The following is a 26,360-nucleotide window of genomic DNA, read 5'->3' on the forward strand; positions in this document are numbered from 1 at the left end:
ATATCTCTAACCTTTTTTATGGACACAGGTAATTAATCTGATAAAATTCCCCTTTTTTTTTCAGAAGCACTCTAGTGTACTTTCCTAGATCTTGCATGTCTGCCTTAATTAGCGGCATAATGGCTGAAAATGTTCCTCCATTAAGCCTGGAGTCCAGCAACTCTGCATCCTTTTCATCCTCACAGAAGGAGCTACAGAAAGTGATAATGGAGATCATCAAAACAGTTTTATGTGGGATCCCCTGCGGAAAGTCCTTCTCACTGAACTCTGAGCATGAACATCAGAGGGCAGCTCGAGGATTTTTCCATCCGAGTTAATACAAATTCGTCTGACTAATAGTTGGCGGAAGTAGAGATTGCTATCCAAAGAGTTGATAGCGATGTGCAATTAGAAAAGTTGTGATGTTTTTGAATGAAAGCTTTGGCTCTAATGGTTTTCTGCATCAGAAAAAAATAAACAGGGTAAAAAAAAAAAAAGAAGCTACATTACAGCAGTAATGTGGCTTTCAATGTGTTTTTGTACTTAATACAGCTTTTTGGTGCTTTGATGATCACAGATGAAGGCTTTTTTTTTAAATGTTATTCAAGGATTTGATACTCTGCCATAGAACAAACAAGATGTTTCACAAAAATGACCAACTTGAATTTTCAAATTGTTGAAAATCCACCGATGGAAAATTGTCATTGCTGAATTAATGGCACCCAGATTTCTGGTCTGATTTTAAGTCCTGAGTGACATGGAGTCAACAATTAAGAATGAACAATAATTACAGTAATTTATACTCAGCAGGTATAAGGTGCTATGGTCAATCACTGACACTGATATATAGAGCTGAGTATCATTTTCATAATTATGATAGATGTTATGATGTTCCATCATCTGAGAAAGAGGGATGATGTAAATATTAAATAAAAGAGGCTCAAGGATGGAGCCTTGAGGAACCCCACAAGTGAATTTCATAGCAGTATGTTGTGGTGAACTGTGTTGAAAGCAACACTAAAACTGCAGCTCTGTCACTGCAACAATGAAAAAAAATAATTCAAATACATGTTTTCTTGCTTTCTGTGCATGGAGAACATCAAAACTCCACAGTGATAAGGCTTCCAGTCATCAGTATGCATATAGTATATCTTCATTTACCCATTTTACATAAGAGCCAAGTCTGAGGGAGTTTAACATTACTCAAAGATAAGTTGGCAATATTACAGGTGTATCAGTGACTGGGAGAGAACAAACTGACCTATAGATAGTTCTACATTGTGACTGTGATTATTCTCAGCAAATAGCCTTACCATGATGTATCCAGATATAGCATGCTATGAGAAATTAAGTAAGCACAAAATCAAAAGGATAATCGGATCCTGTTGAGAAAGATCATCAGTGATCAAGTTCAGGAAGTGTGGAGAAGTCAGAGGGCAATAAAGACAGTGAGTACGTGAAAACTCCTCATAAAAAGGCTCCACTGTGGAAACCAACACAAGTAGTCCAGTGACAAGCACTGCTTCTGGTGCATTAATCACTGTGACAAATTCTTTTCCAAAAAGTACCTCAAGTTGTCAAACAAAAGGGTTCAAAAGGCCTTGAGTCGCTGACAAGACGTGTCGGTTTATGAATGCTAATGTCAAATTATAAGTCACATCAATGTGTACCCACGAATCAAGTTTGTCAAACAGAAAACTTTTGAAAAAATCACGAGGAAGTGAGACTTTCAACAACTTGGGAGTTATGGGAAGAGGAAATGTGGAAAGCCTGGCTGAATAATGAATGAAGCACCTTAACTGATGGGCGGTAAAAACCTCATGGCAGCGGCCATCTCCTCCATCAAACCCTCAGGTCAGTAAACAAGACATTAAATATGACTTTTATGCACTGTATAAATAGTTTTCAATGCAACAATAAATAATCTCAAAGTTGGAGGAAAGATGCAGCGTCATGAACATGTAGAGGAGAGCAAGCGGGAGGGTTTGGAGTTTGTCCAACTCTCAGACTATGAAATCAAGTAGAAAAGCCTTTTATTAGTTTTCACAGGATGTAAAATCATTGCAAGTCAAGAGTTATTAATTTATCAAACACTTTAAAACAGGAACAAGTGTGCCCCCGTCATTGTACAACCAACCCGTACCTTCACCGGAGGAATTCAGTAGCTGCCGTTGCAGCGAATTCAAACAGAGCCTGACGCCCCTTCGACATCACGCATTAGCTAATGAGCTCGAGCTGCTGACTACAGCTGCAACACACATCTTTTAAACTGGACACGGACTCAAACGCTCAGCAGGAATAAATTAAGTTTCTGGAGGGCCTCCAGTCGGCTTCATGACATCACTTGAAAAGACAAAACAAAAGGCATTTGATAAAGCTAGGCACCTGCTCTGCGTGTGAGGTCTAATCAAAGGAAAAGTTGGATTTGAGATTAGAAAATGGATAATCAGTGATTAAAAACATATATAAACATGCACTCATGCCCCCCCCCCCCCCTTTTAAAAAAAAATCAAAACCCATTGATTAAGAACCCAGGACTGTGTAATAACAAATATTAAATGAGATTTGGCAGTCGCCAGACCAACTAGTTGTTTCAGCAGGTTGAATCATACAAAACATACAAAAGATGAGAGACAGACATGCTGTAATGCACTTCGATGGATTTCAAACTGATCATGAGGTTGCTTCCAAATGGCAGAGGACTTTGAAGATTCTGCAACAAGACACCGAACGGCCACCTGTGTAAATCCAAATGTTTAAACGTCCAATAACATTGTAAAAAAAAAAAAAAAAAAAAAAGTGACTCTTGTTTCTGCTTTCCTTTTTGAAGCAGGTATGAGTTACTGCAAACGGAACAAAATGCCGAGGTGGCAGAAAAATTCATACCGTGCAGCTTTGTAAATAAGCCAATTGGACTTCTCCAACTTTGTGATGTCACAGTGAACCTTAAAGGCACAGACAGATAAATATGCAGTCTGTTCTCAGCAGGACAATCTTGGACTAATCGAACATACTGGAAGAGTGTAAAACGGGAGTCCTTTAAATGTTTAATTTAATCAAATTGTCAATTTGGTCACCACGCCGCATGTAGCACCTGCTAATATGGAGTAGAAAAAAACCCTCAAATATGAAAGAACAGATTCATTCAAATGCCGAGACTCTACCCAGCGGTGGCAGGCAAGTAGAGCGTGTAAACCTCATGTTGTCAGCAATGCTTGTTGACTCTCGCACTATTAGTGAACCAAACCATTTAAGCCTTGCTTAAGTTAGAAAACACAAGTCTAAGAGAAACATTCATCACCAGCGACTTTAAATTAATCAAAAACACAGTAGAAAATCGATGTCTCATATTTCCTTCAGAGAGTCAGTCAGTAATGGCACGAGGTCGCCTGGAGAGCTTGAGAGAATTCCCCCCGGGCGCCTTTGCTCTGTGGCACAGTGAGCTCTGCTGGGCTCCGCTGGAAAGGCAGCGGCGGCCGCGCCGTCGCTACCTGGATGCGTCTGGGATGAGTTTCTTAAACCAGCCGCCCACGGCCATGTCGACTCTCAGCACCAGCGAGACGCCGATCAGCAGGAACACGCTGCTCACCAGGAACCCCGAGGCCTCGAACATTAGCCTGCAAGGAACAGAAAGCATTGGTTATTTGAAACCGTTAAAATGAGCTCCTATGAAGATTGTTGGCATTATTAATTTGCACAAACACAGATACATTATGTTTGAATAAGATTTAAGTCACAAAGTGTTTCAGTCAAAAAAGATCTTTGAGTTTTTAAAATCCTTTATGAATATACTAGAAGGTATTAAATAAAATTATGATGGAGCATATACTCTTACTAAAATCCTCTCACTGAATGCCTCTTATTTATTTAATTGATATGTTTCAGGCTTAAAAAGCAGTTGCAGAAATAAATTCCTTAGCGTGATTATAATCAATATCTGGTTATAGCTTTCTCTTCTAATCACTCACTAAAACAGATTTTTATTTTATTTTTTTTAATTTTATTGCTGATGTGGCCCACATAGTGAATACATATTTGAATAAATTCACTGATTCACAGAAACAGAAACAGCAACCTGTTTACTGGCAAAGAAACTGTAACGATGTAGAAAACCAACAGTCCAGATATACATGTTGTGATTACGGCTCCATGATGTCCATGTACTCTGAAGCCTTTACTGTCAGTGAGTTCGTGTGAGCTGGAAAATCCATTCGGGCACTTACTTGGGTGCGAAAACCTTCCACACCATTAGGTGTCTCCTGAGGATAGCAGCTGCACAGACTGAAGCGAAGACCTGTGAAGAGAGCCGAGAATCTGAGTGGTGTGATGTGATACTGATCCACGCTGCGAAGTGGAAGCGAGCCGAGTGAGAGGGGGTTAAAAAAAAAAAAAAAAGCAATAAAAATTGAACACAGAACGGCTCCGACCGCGGCGAGATTCCTCTGCTGTGATGAACGTTTTAAACTGGCGTGAGTCTATACAAACTGTGGACCGACCTGTGCTCCATTAATAAAGAGGTAGCGTGTTGACAGTTGGAGGAGTGCGGCGCTGAACTGCTGGGGGTTTTCCCTCAGCCTCATTTCCATGACGGCGTCCTCGCCTTCCTCCCCACAGGCTCGTCCTCCTCGGCTCCCACGCACCTCTCGCACCAGGGGCCAGAAGAGCAGCAGTGGACACCCCACTGGAGGCAAAGACACGGAAATACACATCAACAAGATGATTCTTTAAAGTGGAATATATCAGAAGAGATTTGTGTTTGTGTGTGCCTGCCGCTCGACGCTGACGGGTATCCCCTCCATTTTGGGGTTTTCCATCAAAAACCCCATCCACTTTGACTGGCAAATGCTTCGCAGCTTATTTTGGGTGATTTTTGCACAAACTTTTTGCTGAATCATTAACAAAACTCATAGCACAACTATTCCACAATATGCCACACGCTTTGATGTGCTTTTTGCGCACCTGCTCCCAGTCTTTGCGCTTTGCCTCTCAAAGAGAGGGACACAGAATTAGTTGCTCAATTTGTGACAACATGAACTTTCTTGGTTGCGTAACTTTTCATTTTCTCCTACTGAGAAACATTCCTGGACATTGAATCGCTGCAGCTGCCATGGAAGTAAACTGGGTCTTACTTTGCCTCGAATGTTCCTTTATTTCCTGGAGTAACTATATATTTCCCCAGCCGAATCTTAAAAACGTCACAGTGCCTATGCCCAACTGCACAAAACGTTTTTCACTTCCAACATAAAACACTAACCTGCAAACAGAATGTGTGAGGCGAATGTGTTGAGGGTGACCAGCGAGGCGGGCAGTATGGTGCCAGTGTGTCCGTCTGGAAACCCCACGAAGGCGGCGCTCCACTGAATGGAGGGGAAGGTGGGGAGATGACCTGTGGCGTGGAAGAACTGGGTCGCGGCCAGCGACCACAGCACCACGGGAGTCCAGGGAACGTTAAACCCACCTGAAGGAAAGCAAAGCGGGGTGCACCGTTGCGTGCCGTGACTCACTGAGAGAGAGGGTGCGATTGTGAACGTACGAACCGCCGGCGTCTTACCCGAATACGCGCCGTGCAGGCCACTGAGGGTTGTGGAGGAGGCGTGGATGTGCAACAGGGATCCCATTTCGAGCAACAGCAGGAGAAAAGACAGAGCCATGCCCTCCGGGTGCAGCAGCAGCAGGCCGATTCCCAGCAGGCCGCAGAACAACAACGTGGGGGCAGAGTAGACGGTTCCGAGCCCGTATGCCTCCACGGCGGGCCGGTTGTCCACCTCGCCGGCCCCGCTCAGCTCGCTGCCGTCGTCGTCCAGGGAGCGACGCATGCGCTGGTAGATTTGGGGAATGAGGTGGTGCAGTTCGGCCTGGGGGCTGATGCCCGTGCTCGCTCGGTAACGAGGGGGCGGCAGAGTCAGGCTTCTGGCTGAAGCGGCCGCCCTGGTTTTCACGAACACGGTGAGGGGCTCCAGCCAGATCAGGGACAGCCCCAGCGCCAGGAGGCAGAAGGCGGCCCTGGGGAGGGCCAGCTGCGCCAGGCCGATCAGCTCGGACAGATTCCTGAAGCTGTCGTCTGGAGTGGCGCTGACGGCCCAGTGCAGGCCCAGGCACACGGACAGCAGCGGCAGGATCCACCGGGCGGTGAACACCGTCCCGCCTGAAGCGTTGAGGTTGCCGTAGTGGCAGAGGCAGCGCCTCAGCAGGAGGGTCCACAGGCCGAGAGAGATGACGGAGAGGACGTAGTGCAGGTTCTTCAGCTGGCTGTTCTGCAAGCGCGACAGAGGGGAGAGGAACGGGGACGGCTGGCAGGAGCCCTGCTCCTCTCGACAGGCGTGGAAGGAGAGGGAGAGGTAGAGGCTGCCGATGAGGAGGCCCAGACAGGCCAGCAGGGTGTTGCTCTCTTTCCGCACAGTGGCCGAGGAGAGGGCCGGGGACGGCAAGAGCCCCGCCGATTTCAGGGGGTCGGGGCTCGGGGGCAGCAGAAGGCTGTCCCAGTTGAGATGGATGGGAATATAAATGGCCAGAGAGAAGACCAGGAAGGTCACGACGCGGCCTTCGGCGATCACGTAGCTGTCGGAGAGCAGGGAGGCACAGCGGAGGAGCGGCACCAAGAGCGGAGCCACGAGGAGCCGGCGTGGGGTCAGCCAGCCCGCGCCCTTCGGGGCTTTGCTTCCGTTCTTTGACACGGCCGGGGAGTTCAGTCGACGGGCTCGCCACAGGAAGTAGAGTTCGGAGCCGAAGGCGCCGGCCGCCAGGCACCACACCGCCTCCGCGTAGCCGCGCGTGAGCAGCTGAGCGGCGGCCGCGCCGGCCGCCGACGTCCCCGTGGCGAGGACGGGGGCCTTCAGTCCGACGCCGTCCTCTGTGATCAGCGCCTGGGACAGTTCGGACAGGACGAAGCACATCAGGCAGGCGAAGGCGAGGATGGCGAACCCCGCCGCCATCTTTAGAGGGCTGAATCGAGCCCAGGTGGCCCGGCAGGTGTCCCTGACAGAGGTGAGGTAGAGCTGCAGGGAGGAGGCCAGCTCAGGGGACGGCGGGCGGCCGCCTCTCACAGCGGCGAGGTACTCCGAGGAGAGGCGGGCGAATTGAGCCTTGAGCTGCGAGAGGCTCTCTGGTGGGATGTCTTTGGCCATGCTGGAGTACGTATCCAGGAATCGGTTGACCTTCGCAGAGGGAACAAAAGAACTCAATTAGTGCGTGCCAGTGGAGTGTAAGGAGACTGAAACATTTTTCTGTAGGGAAACTTTGAAAGAATAAAAAAAAAAAAAAAAAAAAACTGATAGTAGATGGTTCTTAACAGAGCCTACCTGTTTTGCGTTGATCCACAGCGCCTCCAGCTGGCTGATCCCTCCAACTACGCCTTTTGTCTGCCCATGAGGAGGGAATAAAGGCAGGAGGACTTGGCCCACGCTACTGTATGGGATGGGAACTCCCAGCAGCAGAGCCAGTGTGGGCACCAGGTCAGTCTGGGGCACGACCTCTGGTTCCTTCTGGAAACAAATGATAAAGATTTGCTCAGACATTTTTTTTTATTCTCACAAACTAAACCCGCACCCTTGTTTATAGCTGACATTTTTCTCTCCTGTGTAGCTCGTAACTCACGCCCATTGTCATTATGGAAATAAACCGTTTTTTTGTGACACATCCTTTTTTAATCTCACGAAAGAGACGGAGACCACCTGTCGCCATTCACTTAATGGCTTCGGGGAAGAGCGCAGCCAACCGTGAACAGAAATGCACACGCATCACTGGTTTGATGCTTCACACCTCTGATACATTAAACACGGTAGTAATTTCAGGAGATTGCCATGGCGTCAATGTGCATTTGCTTATGAGATAAGATTAACACTCAAATAGATGAAGTGAAATATCAAATATTTCTGTCGACCAGCAGGCATCTGATGGAGCATAACTGTGTATAACTGTGTCCTACAGTGCATAACTACATCAATACGGTACAGTATATAGCATAAGTTCTATGTGGATCTGTGTCTGTTTAAGTCTTCAATTTAAGACCAATTTGGTTGTTATATAAAAATATAACCTAGTATATCATTTAACACATTTACAAAGGGCTGCTGATTTATTTCTCTCTGCACTTAAGATTTATTTACTAAATGTCATGTGTTGCTTCATGTCTTTTAGACTCTTCCTCACGTGTGATTCGTACAAATATCTATCATATATACTATTATATACATGTATGTGTCACATTCTGTGCTTAGAAACTGAACGCTATTTTCAACTGATTGGTTTTTACACTTTTTGATTGCAGCCTTGAAATCCATCCGACGCGAATGAAGGGCAGACTTTACCCTGGACACGTTGTCAGTCCATCACAGGACTAGCAAAAGCAGTGTTGCCAGCTCCTATTGACTGTTTTATAAGTCACGACTCGTCACGAAATGACACCGCTAACGTCACGTGTATGACCGACTGTGCAAGTAACTGTAATGGAGGTTGCAGGGGAAAATAGTTACTGGTAAAACAGACTTGATAAGGTTAGAATTACAAATGGCTCCTTCACTGACTGCTTTCAGAACAAGAAGGGAGTAAAGTGGTCTGAAAACTTACAACACCACTGACTTCACACGTGCAGATTCACAGCAGGTGCTTGGATCGTTGGAGGAGCAGGTGTACCTTGGTAAAGGCCATGCGTGCACTGGGAGAACGTGCAAACTATACACAATAAGGTGAGTGTGCAGGGGTGGACCCAAGACTTTACTAAAGTGCTTCCCACTACAGCACAGAGGTGTCCATCCTTACCTCAATTAAAAAAACAAAAAACAACTCCTTATTTTAAACTAGCTCTCTGTATAGTCTTAAACTTTGCATCCTTCCAACCTGTGTTATATTGAAACTTTAATCTTTTGAGATTAGATTGAAGAGCTTGACTGTAATAAGAGTCACTGAATGTAGCTCCGTGTTGTCATTTGGACATATTTGCAGTATTTCTACAGCAATGGGCCCATTGAGAAGTGATGCACGCTGACGACATGCATTGTATGGTGGACCAGGATGTAAAATCAGCTGCACTACAAACCTGTGACAATGATACGGGAAATATTGGGGAAGGGCTGTAAAGGAAGATGGCGGCATCAGTCTCTTTTTGACTCTCGCCACCATGATCTCCAGTGTCGGTCATCCCGTGATCTCCCATCACCACCAAGAGAGTGTCATTTTGCAGCCGGTCCATCACAGACCTAGACGGAAAACAAACCAAAACACAAAATCACATACAACAATGAGACCACAAATGACATTCCTGAATAAATAAATATCACGTGGAAACCATTTGTGCAACAAGTCAGTCACGGGTCTGGTTCTCCCTCTGTGTCAACCTCTCATTATCATGTAAGTGACACCACATGAGGACGGCACTTGATGATGAGTGCAGCTGTGAAGCAGGCGCGGAGCAGCTGGGCTTCACTCTGACCTGATGACTCCGTTCATTTGGGTGAGCTTGTCAGCCATGGCCGGGTGGTTGGGGCCGAACCTGTGACCGCAGTGGTCAACCCCGAGGAAATGAGCGACCAGGACATCCCAGTCGTTCCCCACCACTGGGAAAACCACGAGCAGGAGAGACAGAGAGAGTGAGCGAGATGAAGGCTTTGGTGCCAAAGAAGCTCAAAGCAGGGAATATTCACTGAAATTGTCAACTCCTGCGTACTGGTTGTGTAGAGGTGCTGCAGGATCCCGTTATCCACAGTGTGCAGATCCTTGACGTTGAATGAGGGGAAAGGTAAGGAGCGGTGGAACTTCTTTGGAAAAAGACTCTCCCATGTGTCGTCACCCATGAACACCACGCGCTTGCCTGTGGAGAGAGAAAAGAAACATTATACGGGATGATCCCGGCTTATTCTGGCCAAATGCAGAGTTCACCCCCGGGCTGCTCATCCAATGTCAAGTTACCAATTAACCTTAAATGTATTTGTGGGCGGAAACCAAAGGACAGAGAGAACTCACAGAAAGACTCTGCTGCCTACCGTGCAGCCTTGATACGCCCAGTGCCTTTTAAAAGCATTCATCTGATCATTATTTTTACACTTTTATTGCTTTAATTAAACATAATTTAGATTATTTCTTAAAAGAAATGTACTGAGAAATATCTTTATTGAGAAAGGACAACTGATTTCACCCAAATATATTGGTTAAATGTTAGCAAAATAAGACAATTCTGAAAAATAAATGGTAGTATTCAGATTATTAAATCTATTGTAAATTATAAAATGATGGCTAAAAGTGACTTATTTCATGGAGAAACTGAAGGATACAAAAAGTGACGTGTCCTACAAAATTGGATGAAGATACATTACTTGACACCTGTTGGATTGATTACATAAACACAACTATAAATATGCAAAGGTTTCTTCAAAACTGCAATTATTCATGCAAGTGATATGAGTTTATGAATAGTTCTCAGTTGTTAATGCAGTGCCCTTGAGTGGTGGGGGGGGGGGGGGGGGGGGGGGGGTTGAAAAGCTTGCTGAGTGAGTATTAGTCAAATTATATACATATATAATAATAGAAATAAATAATAGAAACAGAGGTTAAAAAAAACACCCAAAAAACCCAACTTTGTGCCATTGTGATTTCAAACAAAGACCCACAGATAAAAACAAAATCTGAATTCCAGTTTGCCCAAAAGCCCCGATAGAGCCTTAAACTTCAACTTGAAGAAATCCGTTAAGAGTTTTTCTGTCAACAGGCGAGATCAGGGGTCTGTAACCTTTTTGACTAAAAGAGCCGATTTTGTCACTTTCCACCAAATCAAATTAAACTGCAGCCACAAAACACATTTAATTTCTAAAATAAGGCTGGCACAGTTTCATATATAGTTTTGATATATGAACATAAACAGTGCCACATGTTGCATTTATGAAGTTTCAATTACAATTTCGGATGGTGAACATTTCATTACATCTTCAGCTGTTTTTGTACTTGACTTAAGGGAGTTTATTTCCAATTTTCTTTTCAGAATTTATTTGGACAATTTGGACATTATTTCTGTTTTAAACACTCGGGCTCTTTTTAAAGGAGTTCTTGTGTGTTTTCCCCCCAATTTTTAAGTATTTTTTTCTTTCAGAAATCTTTGTAATTTTAAGGTTGTTTTTTTTTATTTTTTAATAAACTTTATTCTAAAAGTGTAAACTTTGCATCTTGGCTAAATCCTAATACTGAAAGTAGAGTTTCAGGGTTTTTTTTTTTTTCAATATGCATTTGCATCACTCTTTACTGCAAAGTTCAAAACACTACAGTAATAAATAGACGATTTATAAAGACCTGCTGTTAAATTAATACCAAGCATGAGTGCTTTTCTCTGTTGGGTTTGCATATTCTCGCTGTGCATGTGTGGATATTACTTATTTTGCTGACTCCAACCCAATATTGTATTCGGGTGAAACATGTTGCAGCAGGGTGTCATGCCATGCCAGGAAGCTCTATGAGCCAGTTTTTATGAAGCTGGTATAAAAGATGAATTAATATACTATGTGCCACTAATCAACAGTGACGGATGAGTAATGGTCAGTGTATAACCGTTTAGAAACTCACCCACTTGTCCGAGCTGGTGGATGAGATTGTCCTCGAGGATTGCGCTGGACGCAAAGTTATTACCCACATCCACGAAGGTGGGCAGGGAGCCGGTGGTGAAGCCCTTGATCCTCTGCATGGTGGTGGTGGGGGGGTCTGCGCGGAACGCGTACAGGCGGCTCTGCAGCGGTCTGGAGGAGACGGTCTCCTCCAGCACCGGCAGCTTGTTCTCGTAGGGCCGCGGGGCCGCGTTGTCCGGGTCGAACCGGGCGAAGTCGATCTTCAGCGCGTCGACGACGAGGAGGACGAGCCTCTTGAAGCGCGGCGGGGAGCGGCAGAAGTCCCCCGGCTCGCCGCCGGGCTCCCCGCCGGGCTCCAGCACGTCCCGGCAGCCGCTGGTCCGGTTCACCTCCAGCCGGACGAGCAGGAAGCCCCCCACGAACAGGTAGATGCCCACGAAGTAGACCGCGCACAGCCACAGCAGCAGGCTGAGCACCGGGAGCCGCTTCATCCTGCACGGGGCACAGGTGTTACACTCAACAACACCCGCCGCGGCATGGGCAACTTCAGCCGGGATAAAATAAATAAAGAATAATATATATGTGTATATAATATGTATGTATATATATATATTAGAGGAGACGTCGGTAAGTTGCGTTAGCTGTCGGCTAGTCGTCTCCCTCACCTCTCTCTTGTCACTGACCTTGCAGCGGCGGCGGCTGTCGTCCTCTCTCGGCCGGAGGGCGGACGTCAGAGTGCGGGCCCACAACACGGCCGTGCGGGTGTCTCAGGTGAACAGAGAACCGGGCGACACGCTCACCTTCATGAGGACTCCCGACCCGGACAGAGATCAGACGGCTGGTGGTCTGAGGGGAACGTCAGCGAGCTAGAAACCCGGCGGAAGAAGAGAGCCGGGCGATTTACTCTGTAACACAGGGCTTGAAGTGATAGCCCCGAATTTGAGCTTGTAGGTAACAGAAAGTTTTAGAAACGATTGCCTTCGCCAAAGAAATTTGAGAGAGGTTGTGTTCTCATATGCGTATTTATTTATTGGTATGTATGTATGTATGTGTGTGTGTATGTATGTATGCATGTATGAATGTATGTATTTTACTACACTTTTGCAAAAACTACTCACTTGTATTGCATAACATTTTCAGGAATGATTTGTCGTCATCCAAGGACTAGTCAGTTAGACTTTGGGACATTATCGCAAACTGTTTCCGAATAAATGCCCCAAAACTGTGCACAAATGTTTCCTATACAAAGTGGGGAGAGAGACGCCTCATGGAGGAGCTCAGCGCCTGTTGTCATGGAAACACTTCCTGCTCAGTGTTTCACAATGATGTAGCCAATGGACGTATCTATCGTGACCTACCTAGTTAGCACTGATATGAGCTAACGGCCATCATGTTCGTGATGCTAACTCAGTTCCACAAAACGTGGTGAATGCGCTCTACTGATTGCCTGTTTCTGTTTTATGTTTTGAAAGAGTCATCCTTTGATTTTACAAGTTTATCCAATATATATTCGCAAATGTAACAGAATTCTGCACTTTCAGCGCTAACATAACTTTTTAATGCCTATAAGACAAGATGCAGGGAAACTCTATCATCGTAGACTACATAGCATTTAAATCTTATCTTCTTTCTTTATATGCAATTTAATGTTAAAATATCTATACTAAAAAATTATTATAGAACATAATGAATACATCTTATTCTCAATTTATATTTTCAAACAAACACTTCAATTTGAGATTTTACATTTATTTTTACACAAAAAGATTTTCTCTTAAGAAACATTACATTTATAAATACTTTTATTTAAAACATGATAAAAAAAAATGGACATATTGATTGCAGTTATACTCAACTACTCATGTCTAACCTCAAACCTTTTATATGTACATTTATTTTTTGCCCAAGTTTAGTTTACCGATTGCAAATGACATTTCTTATTTTGCACCATTTTCTTCTATATGGTCTTTTACTGCTGGTACTCTGGATGACATTGAAATATATTTTACCGTCCACAGGAAACCTGTTTTTCTGACGTGCATCTAATAATAAGCCCTGAACCACATCCCCTCTACCAGTCAAGGGTCAATTGCTTCATCCGAATATACAAAAAAACAAAGAGATGTACTCAGATCTCCACTGCCTTCCTGCGTATAATGAACTGTGCCATCTTTATACATTACACAAAATACTTTACCTGATTAACCTTTTCCATTTTAATTCAACATGTTGGTCTGTGTTCATCCCAGAATAAAAACATTTTTTTCTTTTAATAAATTAAGCAGATGAAATGACAAAACACCATCTTTGCTGCATCATTTAATGTAATAAATACATTCCATAAGACATGAGAGGTGAAAACAAATATGCAGTTGGAGAACAGAGTAAATTACTATTCTATCCAGTAAAAGGGCAATTAATCTGGAATAACTTTTTTTTGAAATGATACCAACTCTCAAAAAGTGTTTCTAAGCAAAGATTTAGGGGAGATACATGTTTTGACATAATAGGGGCTGACAGTAAATTAATTAAAATGTCTCAGCAATGCCAGAAGAGGCTGGTTTCTGTAAACCAGCCATATCAAATAAAAAGTCCGATCAATATTAGCACAAATCCTGAATGCAGCTATTTGGGCCAAAATGTTGTACAGAACTGGATGGTAAACTCTTGGTAAAGTGCTCAAAAGCTACTAATACAAACTGCTTGAGAAGGCTGAATTTGATCCCAACATTTGGGGTTGCCCATTTTGCATTCGGTCAACCTGCCAGAGTAACTTGTGTGTGTGGCTTCAGGCTGGTTTCACTTTCCACATCAGACAATGACTGATCCTAAACAACAGAATGCAAAGATGACAAACCCGCTTAAAAAAAAACATGTGATTGAACTGCGAGGCTCCGTCCGGGCATCGGAAGAGTTTATACGATTTGTGGCTTTTTCCCTCTGACGGGTCAGTAGAAGCTCACGCAGTGATCACTCTGAGCCCCAGCCACTCCAGACTGATCCTTCTTCTGGTTCAGAGTCTGTTACTGAGTCCTCTGCTCATCAGGTTCCGTCTGGACCTCATTGCCGCTCTGCTCCAGCTCCTTGGGAGACGCTTTTGGGTTCGCCTTTGCCAGTGTACTGTAAATGGTCATAGCCTGAATAAAAAAAAAAATTTTTTTTTAAAGAAGTGAGAAGAAATGGCCTTTCACTCACTTTATACAAGTGAATAAAACTGACTAAAATAAACAAAAATATTCCATGGACTTGTTTTCCCCTCTGTACATATATAAAAAAGGGAAAGTCGCAAAAAATTTTTTTAATCTTGGCTCGCATCACATCAACATGTACATTAAAGGAGTCAAATGCACCTGGCTCTTAAAGGGGAAGGCACACACTACACACTGACCACTACTACTATAAATTAAGATGATAATACACCTCTAATAAATCATGCATCTCTCACTATGCTGAGGTTAAGAACTGCAAAATATAAGAGGCTATGTGCAATAGAGGTTTTCTGCCTTAAATAAGTAATTTTGGAGGTATATTGATTTATGGAAATGGAGTGTTTCTCACAATTTATTTTCCATCAACTTTCATGAAAAACACATTTTTAAAGACAAATGATGCATATGCATGACCTTAAATGACTTCCTTACAAATATTCCATTTCTTTTCCGTTTCAAATGTTTAAAAAAAAGGTAATTGTTTGTATTAAATATATCAAAATGGTAATTTTGTTTCTTTTTAAACTTATTAAGCAACTTCTTCCACATCACCGTGTGCGTACCTGTGAGACCATTCCACTGATGTCCCCGGTGTTGGAGGGAAGGAGGATGGTGTTGGACTCTTTGGCGAGATTGGAGAATGCGGACACGTACTGCTCAGCCACACTCAGAGAAGCGGCGGCATTTCCGTTCTGAGATCAAAAGAGAAAACAGTAGAGGTGTTGACAAATGCGGCTGCCAGCACGGTTTAAAACGATTTGCGATGAGAAACGCACTCACATGCTGAGTCAGAGCCTCTGACAGGACACGGATGGCTTTGGCCTTCGCCTCCGCTTTGGCTAAAATTGCTTGGGCTTCACCTGAAGGGACCACAGTCATCCATTTATTACATAAGTCTCGAAGATGTATGTATTTCAAGTGTTTAATCATAAACCTTAACTCAAAAAACCCCCCCAGGAGCAACAGATTTGAAAGATTCCTCTCACTGGCCGCTGAAATAATTACTCACCGGCTGCTTTATTGATCTGCTCGGCTTTTTGTCCCTCTGAAGCCAGGATCTGGGCTTGTTTACAACCTTCAGCAACGTTAATGGCCGATTCCCTCGTGCCTTCCGACTCCAGCACCGTGGCTCTCTTTTTACGCTCGGCTTCCACCTGAGCAAGGTGAACAAAAACTGCGTTAAAACATTTGGGATCCTTGATACTTCCTCAGAAGACATGAAGAACGTAAAAATATTTCTTTCTTCATTCTTCTTGCGTTTGTCTCACCTGCATCTGCATGGACTCCTTAACACGAGGCGGCACGTGGATGTCTTTGATTTCGTAACGGAGGCAGCGGATCCCCCACTCGTCCGACGCCTGGTTGATGGAGTGGACGATGTTGGAGTTGAGGGACTCCCTTTCCTTTTGAATAAATGGCAAACATTAATCAAACATTTTGACAAAATAAAGAAAAAAAAAGCCAGCTACGTTGGCAGTATGTCGCTTACCCGGAATACTTTGTCCAGAGTCAGTTTGCCCAGTTCTGAACGCATGGTAGTCTGCGCCAGCTGTGTGACGGCGTATTCTGGCTCCTCAACGCCGTAACTGGCCTGAGAAATCACACGGAAGGAATGGTGTTTTTTTTTTTTTAAAGAACATTTATTTCACTGGAAAATCTGTCTGAATGTTGCCACCGTACCTTAAAAGGATCGAGGATCCTCAAGTAAAGCACGCCATCAATCTGTAGCGTTACATTATCTGTAAAACCAAGGAAGAGGAAACAGCCATCACATTTCATGCTCGACAATTTCTCCAAAGAGAACGGTCACAAAACCACGTGCGACTCACCGAGAGAGACCGCTGATTGCTCGGGGACATCGATCACTATTTCTTTGAGACTCTGCACGTAGCGAATTCTGTCGAGGACGGGGATGAGGAAGTTCAAACCCTGGAAAAAGCAAACGCAAGACCGTTGGTAAGACTTTATCAAACTGAAAGCTTTTTTCTTTTCTTTTCTTTTTTTAAGAAAACTGTCTGTACCGGTTCTAAGATCCGGTGGAAGCGGCCCATCCTCTCCACCACCCAGGCCTCCTGCTGAGGCACAAACAGGACCAGAGTGTTCATGGGCAGGCTGGACGCCCATCGCTGCTGCGCGGGTGTAACCCACAGCCTTGGCGCCGTGCGCTGGGTTTGCTGCAGACACAGAAGAAATCGATTAGTGCAGTCTAGAATTGATTAACGAGCAGGTCACAACTTCAAGAATGCCATCTTGCTGCACGAATTGCAGTTTCTTGGGAGGTAACCCAGCTGCAATCATCAGCAACTGGATTTGTTATGTTAGCATACCCACAAAAAGCTGGTGAAAGGTCAGTATTAATTTTATATCCCCCGCATCCAAGGTTCCCTGAACGTCCACCCAAATGCTCCGATTATGATTGTGGGGACATTGTTTTATTGTTCAAGCATGTAAAGTGTGAGTAAAGTGGGATTGGTGTCCTGCGTTTGTCACACTTGTAGAAAACAGTTACATTATCCACCCTGAGATTCCTGTCTCTTACAGTGTGGGAACATGTCTGCTGAAGATACTGAAACCGAAAGAGAAGAGACAACAATGCCTTGACTGGTTGGCTGAAAATGGATTATGAAACTGAGCCAGCAGGTACAGCAACTATTCGCAAATCAATTAACAGATGTACCATGTGTCCTTTGAAGAAACCCCTGTGGAAAGACTCCTGAAACTTAACTAATTTTCTGTCCATGTAGGTCACAATCTTACAGCTTAGGAGATGCTATCATTTCTTCTAAACACCATCTCAGTCTGCATTCAGAAAAATGAGTGGTCATCGTTTGTGGCTTGAAACATCCAAAAATTTAGATACAAGTGCTACATTTTTAAGTGCCTCTTCAGCTGTATTATGCATATTTCGACAGGAAACCTTGCTCTCACTTCACAGCAAGAAGGTTGTGGGGTCAAATACCAGGCAGGGCTTTTCTGTGTAGATTTCCTGTGAGTGCATAGGTTGCCACCCACAGTCCAGAAACATGCATGTGAATTTGCAACCATGAAATTGCCCCGGGTGTGAATGTGTGTGTGTGTGCGTTTGTCTGTCTGTCTCTCTGTTTGCTCTGTAATGAACTAGCGACCTGTCCAGAGTGTATCTTGCCCTCAGTCAGGTGGGTTTGGCTCCAGAACCCTGCGCAGGTTAAAGCGGTATAGAAGATGAACCAAACAACCAAAAATCAACTTCTGATGTGTGTGACGGTCCAGAAACTAAAGATGATGTAAGCTTCGGATAGAGTATGGTAATGATTTGGGACGGTGACAGTAATCATGGGGAGCCTGAAACAAATCCAAATGTGTTCTATTGACTTCAAATGTCATGTTTTCCACCGAACTATCTAGAGTTCCCCACAATAAACACACAATATTAACATGTTGAGTTCCATCACACAATCACGAAACATCACAACTCCAGTGTTGGTGGATGAGCTGCTTTGACTGTACGCAGAATTAACATGGATACTACACGATGATTTCTGCTCTCATATATCAACTACGGACTGATTCCATGTGTGGTTTGTGTCAATACACGGTGTATAAACCATCTGATAGGCACTTAATGAGTAATTTAATCACGTGATATCGCTTTCTGTGGATTGTTAAGAAACGCATGCTCACTGAATGACACACACACCAACAGCGGCTTTAACTCAGACTTTAAATCACCTGCAAAATGAGTCCGCCGGTCCGACACAGCGAGCGAAGCATCTTGTATTTACAGCAACGTGACTATAGGCAGAAAAGTGAGCTTCAAGATTGACTTTATCCAAACTCTGCGCTCATACGAGTGACCCTTTAACGACAGGAAATGTTACATCATGGTGCAGCGCCGGTACAGTCCTCCGCCAGGACGGGAAACAAGAGCCGGAACTTCAGTTCCGCTCATGAGATATTTCCTTTTCTTTAATTTCACATCATTTCATTCCATTTCATTTAATTTTCTTTCCTTAACAAGATTAAAAAACAACCCGGTGACACTTTACTGTTTTATCTTACTGTTCAGTTTTCAAATACAGATATTTATTTGTTTTAAATGAAACATCTTAATCGTTGCAATGACATGAACACAGGGCCCATCACTTTTTACCACCTTCCACATAAAATCAAGGCAAGGCGAAATGATTTATATAGCACTATTCAGATACAGCATGCTTTCTGAGGAAATACATTAAAACAACATGATTAAGAATATGAAGCTTAAGTGATTAATATAATGAAAAACACAAAGCAATTAAGAAAGGCATAAAAAGGATAATAATTAAAGTTATAGCTTTTTATAAGAAAAAGGTAAGAAAATGTGTAAAATCTATTCTTTGATGAAAGGCCTGAGCATATAATAGGGTTTAAAGGCCTGATTTAAAATAAGTGATTGTGTCAGCAGTCCAGGAAGTTTGTTCCACAGGTGAGGAACTGCTTCACCTTGTTTGCTTCTGTCTCTGGGAAAAAGTAATGTATAATAAAAAAGTTAGACCACATCCTTTGTTTCAATTCAATTGATGGGTCTCTGCGAGCTCGCAAAGTGACTTGACATCAAGAGATATATTAATGTAAATTAATATAAAATGAAAATAGATGAAATCCAGACATCTTATTTAGCAAGGAATACCGTATCACCTTTCAATAAACAAAATAGGGAGTGAAGTGGAATTTCATGGAGAGAAAAATGCTTTGACGTGAGCATAACTACAGAGTCATACTGTGATAACAATATAGCTCAGTTTAGTGATCGCACCTGGAATTTTGTGACATAATAATGAGGGTATATTGGAAGAGAGCCCATTTGTGGATGTACTTCAATAAACGGCGATTTAGAAATATTCCTGTTCGGTGAATAGGACCCCTCGATGTGATGAAGTATATCTCACTGTAATGTGTAACTAATTTCACAAGATGGCGGTCTTCGTTTTGTTTTCCTATTGCCCTGTGACCAAAGTTACATTTCATGCTGCTGTGCATGGAAATGTTTTTTTTTTTCCAGTTAGGGTTGATTAATAAAAAGCTTGATGGTGAGAACGCCAATTAGTGACATTCCTTGTAATTTAAATAATCCATACACAAATACAAAAAATGTCAAAGGTTGTCCTCATAGTTAATTTTTGTTTATTCTCCCTTTTGCGCCCTTTGAGTCTTGCGTGATCAGAAATAATTTTACTCTTGCAATATTTTTCAAGCTGTTTTTTTTATGGTCTTATTTGATTGTGGAATTTAATGTCTGTGTGTATGATTACACCCACATTTCTGGCTTGACTTGATGTCTTGAACGACATGGAATAGATTTGGCCTTAAAAAAAACCTGATTACCTCTGTCTTTTTCTGTGTTGTAAAAACTTCTGACACAACAGGTCTATATTAAAAAAAAAAAATAGCCATTAAAATTACTTTAAATGCAATCAAACATATGTTTCAAATGTCAATCATGAAAGTTTAGAAACACTAACATACAAAAAGTTCTTAACTTGAGGCGTTTATATATAGGTCACCTGCGTCCTCCTGCACCTTCTTCCTTTCAGCTCATTGGTCAGATCTTGACAACAGTCCCCGCCTACTGGAATGTTCCTGCGCTCTGATTGGCCCAACCAGTCGCCAGTAACAGGTGCCCGACTTGCCCCCGCCCCCTCTTGCTCCTCCGCCTCGGTCCTCCGGGCTGTCCGCTACGGAAAACCTGTGATGAGAGTTTTAATAATGGCGTGGCGACGGCGGGGGGCTACCGCTGTCTGCCCAAGTTCAGCACCACAAAACCACCTGTGAAGTATCAACGGAGAGTTCATCAGCCCTTTTTTTTTTTTTTTAATTAATTGGTTTTTTTTTTCTTCAAATGGATGCTTTTATGTTTAAATCTCCGCCGAGAGTCCACCGCTCTGCATAACTGTGAGAAACTACTGGCTTGAAGCTGGAGGCTTTGTCATGTCGTTACTGTGTGTCAGAGGTACGTTTTGGTTTGATTTGTATTTTTATTCGCTTGGAAATGAGTGTTGGAAGTTGATTTTACTATGCTGTTGAGTTTGTTGACACTGTCGATGCAATCTCAGAACAGGTTGTCGAGCAGGATGTTTTTATTTTTATTTTTTGGGGGGAACAACTAACAAAAGTGACAAGCAGGTTTATTCTATCATGTTTGACTCCAAAAATCTCTATCGTGATCTTTGTAAACACAGTCAAACTCGTATTAGGAAGTGGTTTTCTAACTAAAATGTAACGTGATCGTTTTATTTAGTTGGATCCATCATACCAGCTGTTATAAACCAACAACACTCATCTGTGGTTTATGTTACTCAGAGATTGCACACATGCAGATGTATGTACAGCATAATCCTGAGCAGACTTTTGAAGTCCCTCCCATGGAATTAAACCCGTGGGATGGAAGATAAGTTAAAATGTATTTAACAACCAGCCACCCATCCTATATGCTTTAACCTCGGGATGCTCTGCTGGAGCTGATCCCATCTCTTTCAATGAAGGCAGGGTCCATTCTCGACAGGTCACCAGTCCATCTCAGGGCCATGTGTTAGTTGTGGTTTGAACCAAACAACACAGGACTGATACTTATAGATGTTGGAATGTCCAACAGTAAAACTGATACCAACGTCTTAATGGCAATTTGGTACTTTTTTGTTGTCACTGGTAAAATTGGTGAATTCCAAAGTGGATAACAAACATGCTTCTGCGGAAAGGTTGAACCTAAACCGAATATCGATATGCACTTTGTGTGATGTTGGAAGTTGCGAAATAGGTTACAGTCCTGCATTTAAAGTCTTATCAGATTAAAAACCAAAAAAAGAAAAAAAAACTGAGCCTCTTGCTGTACCATCTCTTACAGTTGCAAAGCACATTACGCAATATGAGATTCTGTGACAGCAGGACTAATGTTCGACAATATGGATCAGTGCTGCAAAGAGGCAGACGTAGAAAAACACATGGAGAAGAGAAAAAAAATCTACCTGAAATCTAAAAATAAAAGAGCCTCTTATGACGAGTTATATGTATAATATGCTGCAAGTCTGAATGCAATAATCTTGACTGTAATGAAATGGAGGGAAATGCACCTTTTTAGGAGGGTTTCTATCTATGTCGGCAACTATTACTGACCAGAAAATGTAATCTTAAAATGTTGTAAACCATTGAAATGTAATTGTTTTTACAATGATTAAGAAGAACCACAAGCCCATTAAAATGATGAGTGTTCCACAAGTCATTGCCATGAATGGTACAGAACTCCCCCCCCCCCCCCCCCCCCCCCCATGACCTGGTCATTTGTTCCACATTAGGCCAGTGGCCACTATCATTTCCGTTACACCATATCAACAGATACACCTGTTCTTCCCATCTCTGATATACGGGACATATAATGACATTACGAAAATCAACATTTCAAATGTTCCTGTTTGGATCCAATGCAAAATTTATAAATCCATAGTTTGTTTTCCATTGTGTCCATTGCCTCCTTGAACAGTGTTTAGTATACTGCTAACATCCATAAGTCGTGTTAAAATAAACAAGTTTATCGGAATCCATTTTCACACATGACGTCATCTGACATCCATCAGTTTGACTATTGCATTTTGTTGTACCACATTACGTTCTCAGCTACTTTTGATGGATCCTGTTTCATCTCATTATTGGTATTTATTAACTGTCAGATGCCCGAAATTGTCCCTATCATCAAGCCTTTTGTGTTCGACTGAATTGTGTTGCTTCTGCCCACCACTTCTTTTGAATTTGATGGAACATCTCAAGATGGAACTTCATGACTCAACACGTACTGATTTAATGCTTTAAATATTCATCAGGCTCTTCTGCTTTGTGATTACATAATCAGACAACCACCTCCTGCCACAATCCTTAAGTTTCTTAAGTGCCTCTGCAAATGTATCCAGGTCACTGTTGAGTAATGACTGCCTCGAGTCCGTGTTGATCAGAATTATTGACGCACAACTTTTTAAGCATGTAACTTAAAGAAAAAGTATAGGGTCACTGACTAAAACTAACCCTAAAAACATGTAAGATATAAATATTTACACATTTTGAATGTGGATCAATAAGACTCACCTGTGCATAATCGTCATGCTCAAATGATCTGAAATAGCCAGTAAATAGTAGTTTTTCTTAATAAAAATGGTTTGGATCTTTCCAGCCTCTTTGGTTAAGATGGGAGTTCCAACTGTGATGTGGCTTTTATTAAAGGGAATACATTAAGCTGTTTAAAGTACATGATGCTCAATGGTGAGCCTCGTATCACTTTATAATTGGCTCCCTATCAATGTGTCAAATTCACAATGAAATATATTCTTTACAGAGAAAACTGAAACTTCCAATTACAGGAAGGGCTGCTACACAGCTTGGGCATATAATAAACAAGTGCAAAACACTTGTAGATGGGAACAAGAAACTCTAGAAGCTGCCATTGTTCCAACTGAGCTGCAAACAAATATTAGTGAAGTCCAGATGGTGGCTGATTGCCATAGGTTGTTTGTGTTTTCCAGATATATCTCTGAATAAATACCCCAATGGACAATGGCATAAATTGATCAGGCAGTCATATGGAAACCTTTGCCAAGTGACTGCTCATTTGTTGTTTTGTACTTTGATTGACAGTCTTTATAGTAGAAATATGATGGAGATTAATCATTTGCAGTAAGCTCGATATGGTGTATAAAAAAAAAAAAACTGTAGCAAACTTTCATGTTTACTGTGAACTCTGATTTACAAGAAGCAAATTGACTGACCAAAATGAAATTACTTTATGGGGATCATCAATCCCCTTGAAAAAACACTCAAAATGTTCAAATCCAACAATTCACAAAGTTGAAACTACAAATGGTGAATGAACTTCATAGAACGCATGCTCACCATTTCAGCAGTCTCAAAGCCCTTTGCACTGCTCAAACACACAGTGGCACACCAAAGACGACGGCTGCCTTGAGACATGCTTGACCTCCATTGGGAACAATGTAGGGTTCCGTTTCTTGCCCAGTGACACTTGGGCACATTGACGAGGAGAGATGGGGCCTTTGACTGCCACACTTGAGATTGTAAGACCGCTCAACTGATCCACAGTGCGAGAACACAAAGACAAGAAGAGTCATTTTGATTTTGAATGGGTGTTCTTCAGGATTAATCCAGAAATCAATAACTCAAGCAGAGACAGAAGGTGGGGGTACAGATCAAGTCACAAAAAGAGAGAATACAGTTTGGTGCCACTCAGTTGAGAAAGTTAAACTCTGTGATTTAGAGTTGTCTTGCCAAATGGCATCATTTACTGGATGGCTTTCCGGCTTCTGTATCGATCAGCGAAATGAGAGCCAGTCGGACCCAATAGATAAAGAGTCAAGGGTGCTTGGGCAGGGGTTGCTGTGTGATCAGCTGATGCTGTGACTCATCCCACTGATGGCACAGCTTGACAGTGTTGCCTATTTATTGCTAGTTGAGATGCTCCATCTCCATGGCAATGTCTTTACACAACAGATAAGTGGCTTCCCTTACAAGTGGACGTGCGTTCGGGGTGGGAGGGTTCAGCAGAGGTCTCATGCAGGGGCTGAGTGGACATATGGCTCACATGGATGCCGTGATGTTGCAGTATTCATTTTCCATAGATGCTTGTCCAGACACATGCGAGTCGCGGTAACACCTGGCACCATCCAGGACGGGCACCTGGTGCCACATGCAGACATGTCTTGATTGCTTGAGCAGGGCCCTGTAGGTGTTTACGCTCAGCTGCTGACGGAAGGAAGCTTTGGTTGAAGAGTTTTATTGTCTTTCCTCTTTTTGTGCACATGGCCGATGGCATTCCTGACCATTACCCAGACTATCGGACAGCATGGTGGTCGACTTTAGCTCCTGATCTTGATGAGAATAGAAATAATCTTCGACGTTATTATCATTACAGTCAGGCAGACGTATCCCTAAATTTAGCTGAAGTGTGTTGGGATGTGGAAGAATCAAACTAATAGTGATTGGCTTCTCTAAATAGCAGCCAAATGTAGGTTACATGACGTCAATATTTGCTCAAGTAAATCGGTTTCATTTATAAGCCTAATGTTACCAATCAAAAGACCCCTATATTAGGGCCTTTGCAATCTGAGGCTTCATATGTGATGGAAGAATAACTTGAATGGATCAAAATGTTTGAAAGCCAATGTTACATTTACAGACAATAACAACAATGATCACAAAGTTATTCACAGCATAGATTTATAGAAATTCCAAAGCCTGTTGATGCAGTCCCTCTTTTGTATATAAAAAAAAAAAAGACCTCGAGATGGTGGGGTCCTCATTTCTATTGAAAACATGCCCTCAGGCCTCAACTGAACCCCCGTTAGGCTTAAATGTCAGAGATGTAGGAAAAATAAATAAATGAATCTGCTTATAATTAGAATCCAAGAGGATGTTGCGTGTACATAGTTTCACCATAATATTCCAGCTTGAAGTCAGGGATTAGTTTTTAAATGCATCAAATTTGTGAAGAAATGACAGCTTAATGTTGTCATGTACAAAATGTGCTGAACTGTGGATTGTTGACCAGCCTTTCATACTTTTTTTTTCTTAAGACAAGTCTGCTAGAAAACTGCTTCTGGTGTATGGTCAGGGTCTGAGCCACAAATAGAAAATGAATAGGGAAACCAGTTGATTTTCTTTTCAAAATTTGACATTTGTTAATTTTTGCAAGGTGGATTAGAGGTTCTGACAGTTGTTTTATTTTGTTTGTTTGTTTGTTTTTCTTTATTATTCCAATTCAATTGAGTGCTTAATGCAATATTTAACATATTTTTTATGTTGGATGATAAACTATAAATACAGATTTATTAAATAGATAATCCCTGTATTGCAGAAACGTTCCCTTACAGAAGCACATCGAAGGTAACACCGCTTATCAGCCATAAAAGGGACAACAAGTTCTTTTTTTTAGAAACAAAAAAGGTCTAAGAGCTTTGCAGAGGGAAACCCTGGGCGGGTTTTTAATACCAGCTAAAGCAGTGAGTTTAATTCTTTAAAAGCAGGTATGAAGTGTTGTGCTGCTGACATAACCTAGATATTATCATCACCCTGGGTTTAACAACAAACCGCCCACTGAAGCGTCAATATTTACTGGCGTATTTGAGCATATTGAATAAAGATGGGAATCCATTCTAATTCACAACAATTTCAACTCACATTTATTTTACTTCAGGCCATCAAAAAATTCCCAAGTTTGTGAACTCACAGCACCACATTTGTGTTCTTTTTTTCTTCGTGGATGAGCAAGTCTGTAGCTCTGCTCGTCAATTCAAAGTGGATTGGTGAGCTCGACGATGCCAGTGTGTTCCTGCCAGCTTTCCAATGTCCATACAGGATGTATTGTATCGCTCGTTTCATGCTTCATTTGCATCTTTCGTCTGCTCATTCTCTCGGTTGACACACTGTCGAAAATTTGTTTTTGACCTCTTCCTTCACTGAAATATCTCGCACCCAAATCAATGCGCTGTCGGCAGCTGAGCAACACACTTGTTGCATATCACGAGTTGCTTCAATGCTCTTTGCCTGGATGGCTTAACAGCCACAGTGGATTTAAAGGCTGATGAGACGGTATGAGGCAATATTTTTTTATTAAGGA

At 42.6% G+C, this 26,360-nt stretch overlaps 2 protein-coding genes across 2 annotated transcripts; both read right to left on the reverse strand.

Annotated features, from left to right (window-relative positions):
- Positions 1 to 1,995: 1,995 nt before the first annotated feature.
- Positions 1,996 to 12,383, reverse strand: pigo (phosphatidylinositol glycan anchor biosynthesis, class O). The gene is made up of 11 exons (XM_080510280.1): positions 12,206 to 12,383; positions 11,524 to 12,014; positions 9,641 to 9,784; positions 9,407 to 9,530; positions 9,014 to 9,173; positions 7,278 to 7,460; positions 5,531 to 7,133; positions 5,234 to 5,437; positions 4,476 to 4,660; positions 4,203 to 4,273; positions 1,996 to 3,596 (listed from the first exon to the last, which is right to left on the reverse strand). Exons 2-11 carry the CDS (start codon positions 12,011 to 12,013, stop codon positions 3,467 to 3,469), a joined length of 3,294 nt encoding a protein of 1,097 aa, XP_080366406.1. The 5' UTR covers position 12,014; positions 12,206 to 12,383; the 3' UTR covers positions 1,996 to 3,466.
- A 1,453-nt stretch (positions 12,384 to 13,836) lies between these two features.
- Positions 13,837 to 18,589, reverse strand: stoml2 (stomatin (EPB72)-like 2). Its single transcript, XM_080509615.1, has 10 exons — positions 18,440 to 18,589; positions 16,753 to 16,905; positions 16,561 to 16,660; positions 16,412 to 16,470; positions 16,221 to 16,322; positions 16,000 to 16,134; positions 15,741 to 15,885; positions 15,512 to 15,591; positions 15,295 to 15,423; positions 13,837 to 14,659 (listed from the first exon to the last, which is right to left on the reverse strand). Exons 1-10 carry the CDS (start codon positions 18,479 to 18,481, stop codon positions 14,546 to 14,548), a joined length of 1,059 nt encoding a protein of 352 aa, XP_080365741.1. The 5' UTR covers positions 18,482 to 18,589; the 3' UTR covers positions 13,837 to 14,545.
- Between the last annotated feature and the right edge of the window lie 7,771 nt (positions 18,590 to 26,360).

This window comes from Blennius ocellaris (genome assembly GCF_963422515.1).
Source record: "Blennius ocellaris genome assembly, chromosome: 15".
NCBI classification, from domain to species: Eukaryota; Metazoa; Chordata; class Actinopteri; order Blenniiformes; family Blenniidae; genus Blennius; species Blennius ocellaris.